General features: G+C 50.5%; 1 protein-coding gene across 4 annotated transcripts in view; it reads right to left on the bottom strand.

Annotated features, from left to right (window-relative positions):
• Positions 1 to 15,990, bottom strand: part of LOC142243167 (uncharacterized) — a 168,210-nt gene that overhangs the window by 40,437 nt on the left and 111,783 nt on the right. For 3 of the 4 annotated variants that reach the window (XM_075314800.1, XM_075314801.1, XM_075314803.1), the window contains one exon: positions 3,565 to 3,627. The exons of the other annotated variant lie outside the window; for it this stretch is intronic. In XM_075314800.1, coding sequence (XP_075170915.1) covers positions 3,565 to 3,627 — 63 coding nt within the window. The remainder of the gene's footprint in view (positions 1 to 3,564; positions 3,628 to 15,990) is intronic. 4 annotated transcript variants of the gene reach the window in all.

The raw sequence follows: 15,990 nt of genomic DNA, 5'->3' as shown, positions 1-15,990 counted from the left end.
AGCGCGCTGCGGCGCGGACCGAGAAGGGCCTGGAGGAGACAAACTAACAGGGACCGGGGCCTGTGAAGAGCCCGGTCTGGACTGCAATGCCTCAAGCAGCTTAGATGACCATTTGTCCATAGACAGTGCAATGGATTGAGAAAGTGACTGAGAGAGTTTCTCAGCGAAAGAGGCCAACACCGGTGACTCTGTCCCTGCAGCCTGCTCAGGGGGAGCAGGGGGATCTACCTGAGCCGAGGGGCCCACAATTACCCTAGGCTCCGGCTGAGCAAGTGTGGCAGGAGTCGAGCATTCATCACAGTGAGGGTAGGTGGATCCCGCAGGCAACATAGCCCCACAAGAGGTACAGGCCGCGAAAAAAATCTGTGCCTTAGTAGCTTTGCTCCTTGTGGACGACATGCTGTTGTCTCTTAGGAGAGTGACCACTGAGGGTATATGGGAAAAGGGTATACCGCCTTTCCGAACAGATATATATATATCTATTATATATATATATATATATCCCGGCACCTTAGGGGGACCAGCACCGGGTGACCGGTGTGGCTTACCAACCGCTCACGAGCGGAGTGTGTCCTCCAGATTCCCTGTCGTGGATCCCCCGGAGCTGCAGAGCCTTGCTGCTGAATAGCATCCACCGGCAGAATGCTAAAAATGGCTGCCGGAGCTCTCAGGGGGGGAGTGGAGCCGGGGGCGGCGCTAGCAGAGAGCGGGAATCTGGAGTCCCCAAGTGGTCAATGAGGGGGGAGGGAGACATGCAGGATGCTCCAGCCCTCAAGGCCGACGTCATGTCGGTAATCCCGCCCTTACCCCTGACAGGCAGGCTCGGGATTTTTCGGACTAGGCCGCGGCGAAGCCGGGGGCTAAATTTAAGGCCGCGCCCGACAAGCAGGCACGGTTGGCGCAGAAGTCCGCCGAAAAGATAACGGACGGAACCACCGCGGCTTCCAGGGAGCAGGTGCGACCCCTGTACAGTCCCCACATGAGGATACAGAGTACCTGCAAGTTGCAGGGCCCGGTCCCTGGGGATGAAGAAGCTCCGGTCCAGCAGGTTCCACCAGGGGCTGCGGAGGGAGCACGGTCCCAGCACATGGATGACCGCATAGGATCCCACTTCTCCCAGAGCCGCATAAGGGATGGTGAAGGAGACGGCATGTGGCTCCAGCCTCCGTACCCGCAATGGGTACCCCAACCTTAACAACACCGCCGACTTAGTGGGGTGAGAAGGGAACATGCCGGGGACCCCATCGGGGACCTCTTTTCTTCCATCCGACATAACTATGTATGAGAGTGCATGAGTGGATGTGTGCCTCCTTCCACACAAAGCATAAAACTGAGGAGCCCGTGGTCCACGGGAGGGTGTATAGGCAGAGGGGAGGGGTTACACTTTTTTAAAAGTGTAAGGCTATGTGCGCACGTTGCGTACAAGCCCTGCAGAAATTTCTGCAGCGATCTGAAGAGCACATGTGCGCTTTAGATCGCTGCAGAAATGTCCGTAGTGAGCGCCGATTCCATGCGCTCTGCCTGCAGCTCCTGCCATAGACAGAGCAGGAGCTGCCGGCAAAGCGCAGGAAAGAAGTGACATGTCACTTCTTTTTGCGCAGCGCTTCGGCAGTAGCCGAAGCGCTGCGCTCTTAGACGCCACGTGCGCACGGCCCCTGCACAATCTCCATAGACTGTGCAGGGGACGCAGGACGCATGCAGTTACGCTGCGCTACAAAGCGCAGCGTAACTGCATGTTTTTACGCAACGTGCGCACATAGCCTTATACTTTGTGTGGCCTCCGGAGGCAGAAGCTATACACCCCAATTGTCTGGGTCTCCCAATGGAGCGACAAAGAAATTGAAGCTTTGTAATATTATTTTTCTTTAGCTGTAGCAAAAAACCCCACAGATGATACACTGATGAGATCTGTACTGCTTTACATGTATATTTTTATACACAGGTGTGAAGGAGGCCTATGGGAGGAATCTGACTTCCCTATGAAGTAAACTGCTGTGGATGCTAAAAATGTACGTTTGTAGCATTTTAACCCCTTCAGCCCCATAGCGTTTTCCGTTTTTTGCTCCCCTTCTTCCGAGAGCCATAACTTTTTTATTTTTCTGTCAATCTTGCCATATGAGGGCTTGTTTTTTGCGGGATGAGTTGTACTTTTAAATGAAACCATAAGTTTTACCATATGGTGTACTGGAAAACAGCAAAAAAAATTCCAAGTGTGGAAAAACTGCAAAAAAAGTTTGATTGCACAATAGTTTTTGGGATGTTTTATTCACTGTGTTCACTATATGGTAAAACTGATGTGTCATTGTGATGCCTGAGGTCGGTGCGAGTTTGTAGACACCAAACATGTATAGGTTTACTTTTATCTAAGGGGTTAAAAAAATTCACAAGCTTGTCCAATAAAAGTGGCATATGTTTTGCGCCATTTTCTGAAACCCGTAGCATTCTCATTTTTTGGGACCTATGGCTCAGTGACGGCTTATGTTTTGCGTCTCGAGCTGACGTTTTTAATGGCCTTTTTGCGCAGATGCTACATTTTGATCGCCTGTTATTGCCTTTTGCGTAAAACTTGCGGCGACCAAAAAACGTAATTTTGGCGTTTGGAATTTTATTGCCACTACGCAGTTTACCAATCAGATTAATTGATTTTATATTTTGATAGATCGGGCATTTCTGAACGCAGCGATACCAAATATGTGTATATTTTTTTAACCCTTTAATTTTCAATGGGGTGAAAGGGGGGTGATTTGAACTTTTAGGTTTTTTTTTTTTTTTTTAAACTTTTTTTTTATTTTACTAGTCCCCCTAGGGGGCTATATGGATCAACAACGCGATCGCTCTGCTCTCTCTGCTGATCACAGCTACACAGCTGTAAACAGCAGATATGATCACTTTCTGATTCACTCGGCTCCAGGCCGAGTGAAACAGAAATTGACTCATATTAACTACAGGCCATGGCAACCACCGAAAGTCATGTGATCACGCACGTGACTTCCGTTGGGGGTGGCGGTAAGTGAAAATAATGGCCGCGCGCATATACATCTCGCTGCCACACTTTGGCAGCGAGATGTAAGAGGTTAAATGTGGCGGGTGGAATGCGATTCCACTCGTAACATGCAGGCACACATGTCAGCTGTTGAAAACAGCTGATATGTGCGCGGATCGCTGCGACCTGCCCACGGCAGGGGGCCGGGATTAACCTCACACGATCCATGAGGGATATATTCGTCATTGGTCGTGAAGGGGTTAATGTGACATGAAAAGCTAAGTCTGGTTTACAGGAGCTGCCCCATCAGAGCTTTCTCTTATCTGCCGCTTATTTTTCCTCTAGCCATCTGAAGGTGAACTAGGCCCACGCACAAGCCCAGGCCCAGGCCCATGCATGCTTGTTACAAATTCTAGTGGCATGGAGACAAAAATAAATCTCCTGTGAAGCGTTTATTAAGAGACCTGTCATATAATTGTGTCCACTGTCAACATAAAAGCTGTAATTAGCCTCCTGTGCCATCGGCACAAGGGACATACACTAAAGGAGAATATTGGAGTCCTTGGACATTTGACACTTACAAGAATTATCTCCTTGAGAAGAATCTGCGACTTCACTGGTGCACTGACCCTCATACCTGCACTCTGGAAACAAGGAACATTAGTAATTTGGACACTAAGACTTCAATCATATGATACACATGTAGCATATTTGGCCCTTATAATACAAATTGCTCTATAACACACTAACAACATACTAACTAAATAAAAAAAAGCTAAAATCCTTACAGCACCACTCCAGTAGCGATGCTTTAAATGTAAGCCTCTGGTATGTTCATACTTTTTCAGCACCGCTCTGGTTCTGGGGCGACATCTGGAGCGAAGTCAGACGTTACGTCAAAATCTCTCAATGCATCTCTATGAGAGCCAGAACAAGGCCTCTCATGGAGTTGTATTAACTTGTGACCTCCGGCGCACTCCACGAAACACTGGAGCTACCAGCAGGTTACAAACTGGAGAAGACTGACTGGAGCAATGTTGAAAAAAGATGAAGACGACGGCAGGTGAGTATAAAGCTGCTTTCACACTTCCGTTCAGTGCAATCCGCCGCTATGGAAAATAGCGCAGTCCGTTAACACACTACGCTATTCTCCATAGACTTGTATTGACGACGCACTGTAACGCAAGTGTCTGCGTTTTATCTGCTGGACGACGCTGCGTTGTTATTTTGACGCAGCGTCGAGCGGAGGGAACGCTACATGTACCGTTTTTTGGGTCGTTAAAATAACACACCTTTACGGATTCTGTTGGAATCCGCCAAGGTGTCTAATGACTGTCTATGGTGGCGGATTCCGCCGCTATGCGCTAAGCGGCAGAATCCGCTGAAGGATTCAGTCACGTTCTACTGAGCATGCTCAACATGGCCAGCAGAACCATCTAAATCGTTTAAAATCACTCCTGGTCTCTCTCCCCCCTCTCTCATACTCACCGATCACGGGCGCGACGCTGCACAGTTGTCATAAAGCTCCGGCGGCTCTTCCTTTTTTTTAAAATGCCGGCCGCTCATTATTCCATCTAGTATTCACTGCTTCCCCCGCCACCTATGATTGGTTGCAGTCAGACCCACCCCCACGCTGACTGACAGTTGTCTCACTGAAACCAATCACAGCCGCCGGTGGGCAGGTCTATATCGTGCAGTACAATAAATAAATAATTAAAAAAAAACGGCATGCGGTCCCCCCTAATTTTGATACCAGCCAAGGTAAAGTCACACGGCTGAAGGCTGGTATTCTCAGGATGGGAAGCCCCACGTTATGGGGAGCCCCCCGAGCCTAACAATATCAGCCAGCAGCCACCCGAAAGTGCCGCATCCATTAGATGTGACAGTCCCGGGACTCTACCCGGCTCATCCCGAATTGCCCTGGTGCGGTGGCAATCGAGGTAATAAGGAGTTAATGGCAGCAGCCCATAGCTGCCATTAAGTCCTAGGTTAATCATGGCAGGCGTCTATGAGACACCCACAATGATTAACCTGTAAGTGAAAGTAAATCAACACATACACCCGAAAACATACTTTATTTGGAATAAAAGATAAAAAAAACCCTCTTTCACCACTTTATTAATCCCCAAATACCCCTCCAGGTCCGGCGTAATCCACACGAGGTCCCGCGATGCATCCAGCTCTGCTACATGAAGCTGACAGGAGCGGCCGTAGAAAACTGCCGCTCTCTGTCAGCTCCAGGCAGCAACTGAAGTGAGTTGCGCTGTCAGCGGGGACGTCACTGAGGTAGTGTGTGCGGTGATAATGGGAGCGGTAGTGACGGTGTGTATGCAATGATAAGTGTGGTAGTGTCGGGGTGTGTGCAGTGATGATTGGTGCGGTAGTGCCGGGGTGTGTGCAGTGATGATGATCAGTGCGGTAGTGCCAGGGTGTGTGCAGTGATGATGGGGTCTTTCTTGGCTTAACGCAATGCGTTATTTCACAGGAATCCGTTGCCTTAATATCACACTATTTATAACGCATCCGTCACATAATGCACTGTGACGGATGCCGTTCAACGCAAGTGTGAAAGCGGCCTAAGACTTCTATCTAAAAGCACCACTCCAGCGGTGAAATAAAATTTAAAAAAAAAAAAATGTTGGAATGGTGCTTTAAGATACAGAAAGAGCTTTAAAGGGTTTGTCTCTAATTCATAAATGGGTAAAATTTCAAAGTGATTGTAAAAAAAATAAAATAAACCTCGCATTTGCAATTAATGTGTTTTTAAAAATCCCCTCCTTTCTCAACGGAGGGATTTTAAATGTTATAGTGCACATCTCATTGCTTAGGTTCCAAGACAAAAAGAGCGGCAAGAGCAGGCTCTGAAGCTGTCTGGATTGCTTGATCCAACTAGGATCAGTCCTCCTGCCCTTCTCTCCTGCTTCTGTGGAAAAACTACCTCAGCGAGCAGCTGGGGAGAGAGCAGAGTTCGGACCTGTGGTGTGACCATGCCCCCGGACCCAAACTGATGATCTTCATGAGTGCGTCGCCCTTCTATAGATGCAGAAAGCCAGGGGCTGGGAGTGATGCACTCCTGAAGATACAATTTGAGACAATCCCTTTAATTCACATATATATTAAAAGCATTGTACAGTGCTATGCAAAAGTTTTAACACCCCTGGTCAAAATTACTGTTATTGTAAACAGTTAAGCAAGTTGAAGATGAAATGATCGCTAAAAGGCATAAAGTTAAAGATGTCCTTTGTATATTGGCAAAAAAATATATATTTTTTTTCATCTTTTACATTTTTCAATTAACAAAAAAGCAAAATAAGTTGACAAAAGTTTGGGCACCCTGCATGGTTAGTATCTAATAGCACCCCCTTTTGCAAGTATCAGCTTATAAACGCTTTTTGGAGCCAGCCAAGTCTTTCAATTCTTGATTGAGGGATTTTCATCCATTCTTCCTTGGAAAAGTCTTTCAGTTCTGTGAGATTTCTGGGTGGTCTTGCATGAACTTTTCTCTTGAGGTCTAGCCACAGATTTTCAAAGATATTTAGATCAAGGAACTGTGAGGACCACTGTAAAACCTTCACCTTTTGAGGTAGTTATGGATTTTGAGATGTGTTTAGGATCATTATTCATTTGTAGAAGCCATCCTCTACTCAACTTCAGTTTTTGTTTTTTTCTTTTTACAGATTGTGTTAGGTTTGCAGCAAGAATTATTTGAAATTTCATTGAATCCATTCTTCTCTCTACCTGTGAAATGTTCCCAGTGCCATTGGTTGTAACACAACCCCAAAGCATGATTCATCCACCCCCATACTTAATGGTTGGCGATATATTCTTTTCTTGAAATTCTGTGCCCTTTTTTCTCCACACACACACTTTTGATCAGTGTGGCCAAAGAGTTCTTTTGCATACTTCTGATGTTGAATTTTATGGCGAGGATACAGGAGAGGTTTCCTTATATGTGGACTCTTCAATAGAGGCCAAATTTGTGCAGGTGTCTCTGTACAGTAGAACAATGTACCACAATGCCAGGTCTGCTAAATCTTCCTAAAGGCCTTTTGCAGTCAATTGGGAGTTTGATTTGCCTTTCTAGCAATCCTATGAGCAGCTCTCACAGAAACGTTGCTTGGTCTTCCACATCCTATGTTGACCTCCACTGTTCCTGTTAGCCGCCATTTCCTAATTACATTTTGAACTGAGGAAAGGGCAACTTGACTATAGCCTTTTCCTTCACTGTGGGCCTAAACAAAAATTTCCATTTTCAGAGTGCTAAGCAGCTGCTTAAAAGAACCTGCTGTTTTGTGGCTCTAGGTTAGAGGAGGCTAGGTTTTTATAAAGCTGTGAATTTGCATCACCTGACCTTTCCTAACGACGACAGTGAACAAGGCATAACCCTAGCAGGCTAATTAAGGTCTGAAACCTTGGTCAGGTATCTGAGCACACAAATCTCCAAAAGCGTCCAAACTTTGGCATCGGCCCAGTTTCCTTTTTATAACCTTTTAAAATGTAAAAGATAAAAATATATATTTTTAGTCTAAATACAGAGGAAATATGTCATCTTTAACTTTCTGGCTTTTAGAAATAATTTAATATTCAACTTGCTTTATTGTTCACAATAATAGTAATTTTAGCTACAGGTGCCCAAACCTTTCCACATCACTGTATATTAGTAGATATCACCAAAATTGTTTCTGTAGCAGGTCTTCACATTATTAGGCCTGTTTCAGACATCAGTGATTCTGGTACGTATGTGCTAGTTTTTATACATACCAGAATCATGGATTTACGCAGACCCATTATAATCAATGGGTCTGTGCACACATCAGTGATTTTTCACTGACTGTCTCCGTACGGCGTACACGCGTGTATGTGTGCTCCGCATGGAGACATGTCCGTTTTTTTCTGGCATCACCGATGTCCCACGGACCACACTATGGTGTGATTTGTGAAACACATACCAGAAAAACACAGACATTGAAAATAAAAAACTTTTTAAAAACTCACCTTCTCCAGCGAAGCTGTCTTCAGCCTCTGTTGCCTATTCTCATGCATATTCATTTATGCACGGAGCAGCCGACCCAAATGTAGCTGCAGCGGGGTCAGCAGTGGCCGGATACACAGCAGAGCCGAAGAGTTCAGCACCACGGACAGCAAGAGCAGGGACAGGTGAGTATATGTCCACGTGAATCACGGCACACGGAGGGACTTACCGTATTTTCCGGACCATAAGGCGCACCGGATTATAAGCCGCATTAGCAATGAGCGCCGGCTAAGGTGCCTAGGTTCATATAGAAGGCGCATCGGATTATAAGCCGCCACCACCAGTGGGCTCTTATATACAGCATTCTAACATGCTGTATATAAGAGCGCAGGCCGCGCTGTATAGCATAAAAATCACTTTATAATACGGACCTCAGTGTCGGCGAGTGTGTATGACGTGGACGCGTCATGCACACAGGCTTCAGAAGACAGAGGAGCAAGATGGCTGAAAGAGGCGGCGCCAGTCTCGGAGAACAGCGCCGCCCATCTGGACAAGCAGCACTGGAGTGACCGGTTTCGGTGAGTACCGTATTATAAAGTGTTTTTTATGCTGTACAGCGCGGCCTGCGCTCTTATATACAGCATGTTAGAATGCTGTATATAAGAGCCCACTGGTGGTGGCCGCAGCTTAGGGGCCATAAAACTAGTGAAAGGTTCACTTTACCGTAAATGAAACAAAGCTCAGACTGTATGGTGTAATCTTAAAATCTGCATCATAAGCATGTCGCTTAAAAGGGGTTATCCGGCTTCTTTGACATTTTTTTTTATTTCCCTATTGGGCTACATTGGGGCAGGTAAGTAGATAGAGACCACTTACCTGCCCTGCTGTCAGCCCCTCTCCCCCGACTCAGAGCGGTCATGTGACCGCTCCTGCCGCGATTTTGCTGCTTCCGGTCATTTCATGTCAACATGGGCAGGGCCATGTTGACATGCAAATGTGGAACAGCTTGTCGACTCCCTGCTGGGTGTCTACAGTGTGATGAGCCCCGCCCCCCTTCCCTGCACCCTCCCACACATTCCCCCGCACCTCCAGTAACCTCCCCCTGCACTGCTGTGGGGTCCGTGACCTGGGGGCGTGGCCTGGCGGCAGCTGCCGTGGTGTCAGCTCCAGCACCGGGCCCCCTGCCCAGGATCGCACATTCAAATGTACCGGCATCACAGATCACCGATGCCGGTACATTTGAAAGTGCTGATGAGAAGCAGCGCAGCGCTGCTTCTCATCACTGTCCCTCCCGCTGTCTGTGCTCTCTTCAGCACAGTGGTGACGTCACTACTGTGCTGAAGAGAGCACAGACAGCGCACGAACGTGCAGGAGCGGCGGGGACCGAGGACAGGTGAGTATGTACTCCACATGTGTTCCCGATGGGGATGGGGGGGGGTTGCAGAGCCATATGTGTGCATGTGCAGAGCCATATGTGTGCGTGTGAGGTGCAGAGCCATGTGTGTGCGTGTGCAGAGCCATGTGTGTGCGTGTGCAGAGCCATGTGTGTGCGGTGCAGAGCCATATGTGTGCGTGTGCGGTGCAGAGCCATATGTGTGCGGAGCCATATGTGTACGTGTGCGGTGCAGAGCCATATGTGTGCGTGTGCGGTACAGAGCCATATGTGTGTGTGTGCGGTGCAGAGCCATATGTGTGCGGTGCAGAGCCATATGTGTGCGTGTGCAGAGCCATATGTGTGCGTGTGCAGAGCCATATGTGTGCGTGTGCAGAGCCATATGTGTGCGTGTGCGGTGCAGAGCCATATGTGTGCGTGTGCGGTGCAGAACCATATGTCTGCGTGTGCGGTGCAGAGCCATATGTGTGCGGGTGCGGTGCAGAGCCATATGTGTGCGTGCAGAGCCATATGTGTGCGGTGCAGAGCCATATGTGTGCGTGTGCAGAGCCATATGTGTGCGTGTGCAGAGCCATATGTGTGCGTGTGCAGAGCCATATGTGTGCGTGTGCGGTGCAGAGCCATATGTGTGCGTGTGCGGTGCAGAACCATATGTCTGCGTGTGCGGTGCAGAGCCATATGTGTGCGGGTGCGGTGCAGAGCCATATGTGTGCGTGCAGAGCCATATGTGTGCGGTACAGAGCCATATGTGTGCGTGTGCGGTACAGAGCCATAGGTGTCCGTGTGCGGTGCAGAGCCCGATGTGGGGCTGTTATTTGCAATGCTGTAGTGATACCAGGTCAGGTGCTGGGGAAGAATACTGACAGGGAATGTGTGTGCAGGGGGCGGGCAGAGGGCGAGGCTGGACACTGGGGTGGGGCTGGACACTGAGGCTGGGCGGTGACAGCTCTGACTGAGGTTTTGCACAGGAAGTGGTCATGTTTGCTGGATCTGAATGTAAACAAGAGCTGCAGAGAATAAAGAGAATTTTGTTTACTTACCGTAAATTCTTTTTCTTATAGTTCCGACATGGGAGACCCAGACCATGGGTGTATAGCTACTGCCTCCGGAGGACACACAAAGTACTACACTCAAAACGTGTAGCTCCTCCCTCCGGGCTATATACACCCCCTGGATGACAATCTAACCAGTTCAGTGCAAAAGCTGAAGGAGGACATCCACCCATAAGTAGAGATAGAGTAAAACTCGGAAAAAACCGGAACCTCTGTCTACAACAACAGCCGGTGAAACACACGGAACAATAACTGCCAACAGGCAACAGGGAGGGTGCTGGGTCTCCCATGTCGGAACTATAAGAAAAAGAATTTACGGTAAGTAAACAAAATTCTCTTTTTCTTCATCGTTCCTTATGGGAGACCCAGACCATGGGACGTCTCAAAGCAGTCCATGAGTGGGAAATAAACCAAACTGAGAAGTAGGCAAAACCTAACTTCACAAATGGGCGACAGCCGCCTGAAGGATGCGTCTGCCCAAGCTCGCATCTGCCGAAGCATGAGCATGCACTTGGTAGTGCTTCGAAAAGGTGTGCAGACTAGACCAAGTGGCAGCCTGACAAACCTGCTGAGCCGTAGCCTGGTGCCTGAAAGCCCAGGAGGCACCGACAGCTCTGGTCGAGTGCGCCTTAATCCCCGGCGGTGGAGGCACCTGAGAACACTGGTAGGCATCAGAGATGGCCGACCTAATCCAACGAGCTAGGGTCGGTTTAGAAGCCAAGAGACCCTTGCGCTGACCCGTGGTTAGCACAAAAAGAGAGGTGCACCGCCTAAAAGCGGCGGTGCGTGACACATAGATTCGGAGCGCCCGCACCAAATCCAAGGTATGCAACGCCTTCTCAAAGCGATGCACAGGGGCCGAACAAAGGGAAGGCAATGAAATGTCCTGGTTAAGGTGGAAAGAAGACACCACCTTAGGGAGAAAGTCCGGAGTCGGACGAAGAACCACCTTGTCTTGGTGAAACACCAAGAAAGGTGACTCCGAAGAGAGCGCAGCCAAATCAGAGACTCTCCGGAGAGAAGTTATGGCTACTAGAAAAACCACTTTCTGTGAAAGTCTAAACAAGGGAACCTCCCCAAGAGGCTCAAAGGGGGGTTTCTGTAAGGCCGTGAGGACCAGATTAAGATCCCAGGGATCTAAAGGCCGCCGGTAAGGAGGAATGATGTGAGATGCGCCCTGCATGAAGGTGCGCACCTGAGCCAGTCGGGCGATACGCCGCTGGAACAACACTGACAGAGCCGAGACCTGTCCCTTGAGGGAATTGAGGGACAATCCTAGCTGCAGACTGGACTGTAGAAAAGACAGGATGGTCGGCAAAGAGAACGGCCAAGGAGCATGGCCGGAAGAGCGACACCAGGACAGGAAAATCTTCCAAGTCCTGTGGTAAATCTTGGCCGAGGAAGACTTCCGAGCCTGAGTCATAGTGGAGATGACCTCAGAAGGAATGCCTGAAGCCGTCAGGATCCAGGACTCAAGAGCCACGCCGTCAATTTGAGAGCCGCAGAATTCTGGCGGAAAAACGGACCTTGAGAGAGAAGGTCTGGGCGGTCCGGGAGATGCCACGGCATTTCTACGGACAGACGGAGCAGATCTGGGTACCAAGCTCGCCTGGGCCAGTCCGGTGCAATGATTATGACCCGACGGGCCTCCATTCTGATCTTGCGCAGAACCCTGGGCAAGAGAGCTAGAGGGGGAAACACATAGGCCAGACGGAACTGAGACCAATCTTGAACCAGCGCGTCCGCTGCGAAGGCCTGAGGATCGTGGGAGCGAGCCACATAAACCGGAACCTTGTTGTTGTGCCATTAGGTCCACTTCCGGAGTGCCCCACTTGCGGCAGATTGACCTGAACACTGCCGGATGCAGGGCCCACTCGCCGCTGTCCACGGTTTGACGGCTGAGATAATCGGCCTCCCAGTTTTCTACGCCTGGGATGTGGACTGCGGATATGGTGGACTTGGAGTCCACTGAAGGATTCGTTGAACCTCCAACATCGCCAGGCGGCTGCGAGTCCCGCCCTGGTGATTGATGTAGGCAACCGCTGTTGCGTTGTCCGACTGGACTCGAATGTGCTTGCCCGCCAACAGGTGGTGAAAGGCTACGAGAGCTAGGAGCACAGCTCTGATTTCCAGCACATTGATCGAGAGGGCTGATTCGGACGGAGTCCAAGTGCCCTGTGCTCGGTGGTGGAGAAATACTGCTCCCCAGCCGGAGAGACTGGCATCCGTGGTGAGGATCACCCAGGACGGAGTCAGGAAGGAGCGTCCCTGTGACAGAGAGAGGGGCCGAAGCCACCACTGAAGAGAGCTCCTGGTCTGCGGCGACAGAGCCACTAGCCTGTGCAAGGAAGAGGTCCGCTTGTCCCAACAGCGGAGAATGTCCAGCCGCAGGGGACGTAGATGGAACTGGGCAAAGGGAACCGCTTCCATTGACGCCACCATCTGACCCAGCACCTGCATGAGGTGCCTGATGGAATGACGGCGGGGCCTCAGCAAAGAGCGCACCGCTAGTGGAGGGACTGCTGTTTGACTAAGGGCAGCTTCACAAGTGCCGGCAGAGTCTCGAATTGCATCCCTAGGTGCGTGAGCTTCTGGGTCGGAGTCAGAGTGGACTTGGGAAAATGACAAGCCACCCGAATTGGACTAGAGTGGTGAGAGTGAGCGAGGCACTACGCTGACAGTCTGCACTGGATGAAGCCTTGACTAGAAGGCCGTCCAGGAAAAGGGATCACTGCCAACCCCTGGAGGTGCAGAACCGCAACCACTGCTGCCATGACCCTGATGAATACTCGAGGGGCAGTGGCTAACCCGAAGGGAAGAGCCACGAATTGGAAATGTTCCTCCCCGATTGCAAAGCGTAGCCAACGCTGGTGTGAACCCGCAATAGGCACATGCAGATAGGCATCTCTGATGTCGATGGATGCTAGAAAATCTCCTTGGGTCATTGAGGCAATGACCGATCTCAGAGATTCCATGCGAAAGCGCCGCACCTGAACATGCTTGTTGAGAAGCTTGAGATCCAGGATGGGCCGGAAGGAACCGTCCTTCTTGGGGACTAGGAAGAGGTTTGAGTAGAAACCTCTGAACCGTTCCCGGGCGGGAACCGGTACAATTACTCCGTTGGCCTGCAAGGATGCCACGGCCTGAGAGAAGGCGGCGGCCTTGGAGCAGGGGGGAGCGGACAGAAAAAATCTGTTTGGCGGGCTGGAAGAAAATTCTATCCTGTAGCCGTGGGAGATGATATCCCGCACCCACTGATCGGAGACGTGTTGACACCACACGTCGCCAAAGTGGGAGAGCCTGCCACCGACCAAGGACGTTGCTGGCGCAGCCAGATAGTCAAGAGGAGGCTGCCTTAGTGGCAGCGGCTCCTCCGCTCTTCTGAGGCCGCGGCTTCGTGCGCCAGTTCGGTTTACGATCCTTGGCTGAGGTAGTGGACGAAGCTGAGGGCTTAAAGGATGACCAGTTAGAGGAACGAAAGGAACGAAACCTCGACTGGTTCCTGCCCTGGACAGGTTTCCTGGTTTTAAGTTGTGGCAAGGAAGTACTCTTCCAGCCAGTAGCTTCCTTAATAATTTCATCCAGTTGTTCACCGAACAGCCGGGACCCAGCAAAGGGAAGCCCAGCAAGGTACTTCTTAGAAGAAGCGTCTGCTTTCCACTCTCGAAGCCACTAGACCGTGCGGTGAGAAGCCTCTAGAACGGCAGACATGGCGGAGGATGAAAAGGCCGAAGCCTGGGAAGTTAAGGCAACCATCTCGGGTATAGAGTCTCTGGCTAGGGAATGGATCTTCGCCAGAGAGGCAGAGACTGCCTTAAGAGCCCACACTGCTGCAAAAGACGGGGAGAACGAGGCTCCTGCCGCCTCATATACAGATTTGGCCAGAAGGTCAACCTGGTGGTCAGTGGGATCCTTAAGAGAGGTGCCATCGGCCACAGAAACGACTGTCCGGGCTGAGATTCTAGACACCGGAGGATCCACCTTTGGGGACTGAGCCCACTCCTTAACCACCTCAGGTGGAAAGGGAAAACGGTCATCAGAACTACGCTTTGGAAAGCGTTTGTCAGGACAGGCCCTGGGCTTGGTAACAGTGGCCTGAAAACTGGAGTGGTTAAAAAACGTACTCCTAGCTCTCTTAGGAGAGGTAAACTGGTGTATTTCTACCAGAGAGGCTTGCTCCTTTGACACTGGTGGATTGAGGTTCAGCACGGAGTTAATGGATGCAATCAAGTCACTAACATCCGCATCACCCTCAGATAAGTCAATGGGGTACATAGAGGTAGCGTCTGAGCCCACAGTAAAGGTATCATCCTCGCCCTGCACCTCAGCTCGTGAATCAGAGCCGTGGGACGAGGAAGGAGAAGGGTCCCTGCGTCTCCGTTTAGGGGGACGGGGTCCTAAAACCTGTTCTGAGAGTTCTGCAGAGCTCGGAGCAGCAGCGGCACCCTGAGAAGAGGGCTGATGCATGGTCAGCAGAGTCCGGGACAGCTGTCCCATGGAGTCAGCAAAAGACTGGGAGATAGCACTAGAAAAAGATGCTACCCAAGCCGGGGGTTCAGCCACCGGGGCCGGAGCGGCCGGGGGGACCCCTGAAGAGGCTCCAGGCTGAGGCACCACCATGTTAGAGCAGGCATCACAATGTGGGTATGTGCTCGGTTCAGACAGAATGAGCTTACATGCAATGCATATAGAGTACAGCTTAGCAGACTTGCTCCTAGTGAGAGACATGCTGCTGAGGTGGAGGCTCTGCAGTAAATAATACACTCCTATAGAATGACCCCCTGAGAGTGTATAATAAAGCCCACAACCAGAGGTTGTGGCTTACCAGACCGCTTTTTTGTGTGCCCTCCGGATTCCACAGCTCAGACCCCCAGTGTGCAGCAGCTGCAGCAGCCGGCGCCGATCAGTGAGTGAACGCTGAGAAAATGGCGCTGGAGAGAGGAGGGGGGGCGGGGATTAGCCCAAGAGCGGGAATCCGGAGGGCCTTGGAGAGATACAGGGGAGGGAAACATCTCCTCAGAGAGGAGTGTCCTCCCCTCTGCTGAACGGCCGGTGGGCGGCGCCGCACTGCTCCCCTGCAAAAACTGACATGCAGAGGGACTGAAAACGAAACTAGGCCGCGACTGAAGCCGGGGCCTAGATTTTTACATGCGGCCGACGAACAGGCACCCTCGGCGCGGTTCTCAGGAAAAACCTAGAGAACCGGCCGGAAAACACAGCAGAGTTACAAAAACATACTCTCCCCTCAATAAATGTACCCAGGACCCCTGAAAAACGTCTCAATACTTAGCTTTTGAGACGCAGGGCCATGTCCCTGGGGGGGGGTTGAACGCTCCGTCCGGCAGGAACCTGACAGGGCTGCGGATGGAGACTGGTCTCCTGCAGAGCAGAGAGGACCGTGATGGCTCCCACTTCAAGCCAGAGCCTCAGAGGATGGTGAAGGAGCGCGGCATGTGAAGGCTCCAGCCTTGTAAAGTCAACCTTAACAGCACCGCCGACACAGTGGGGTGAGAAGGGACATGCCGGGAGTCCAGATTGGACCCGCTTTTCTTCCATATCTTTGAAATCAAAAATCTTAAAAATTAAAAAT

This window comes from Anomaloglossus baeobatrachus, chromosome 6 (genome assembly GCF_048569485.1).
Source record: "Anomaloglossus baeobatrachus isolate aAnoBae1 chromosome 6, aAnoBae1.hap1, whole genome shotgun sequence".
NCBI lineage: Eukaryota > Metazoa > Chordata > Amphibia > Anura > Aromobatidae > Anomaloglossus > Anomaloglossus baeobatrachus.
The sequence above is the reverse complement of the archived record's forward strand: the minus strand, read 5'-3'. Positions and strand labels throughout refer to the sequence as shown.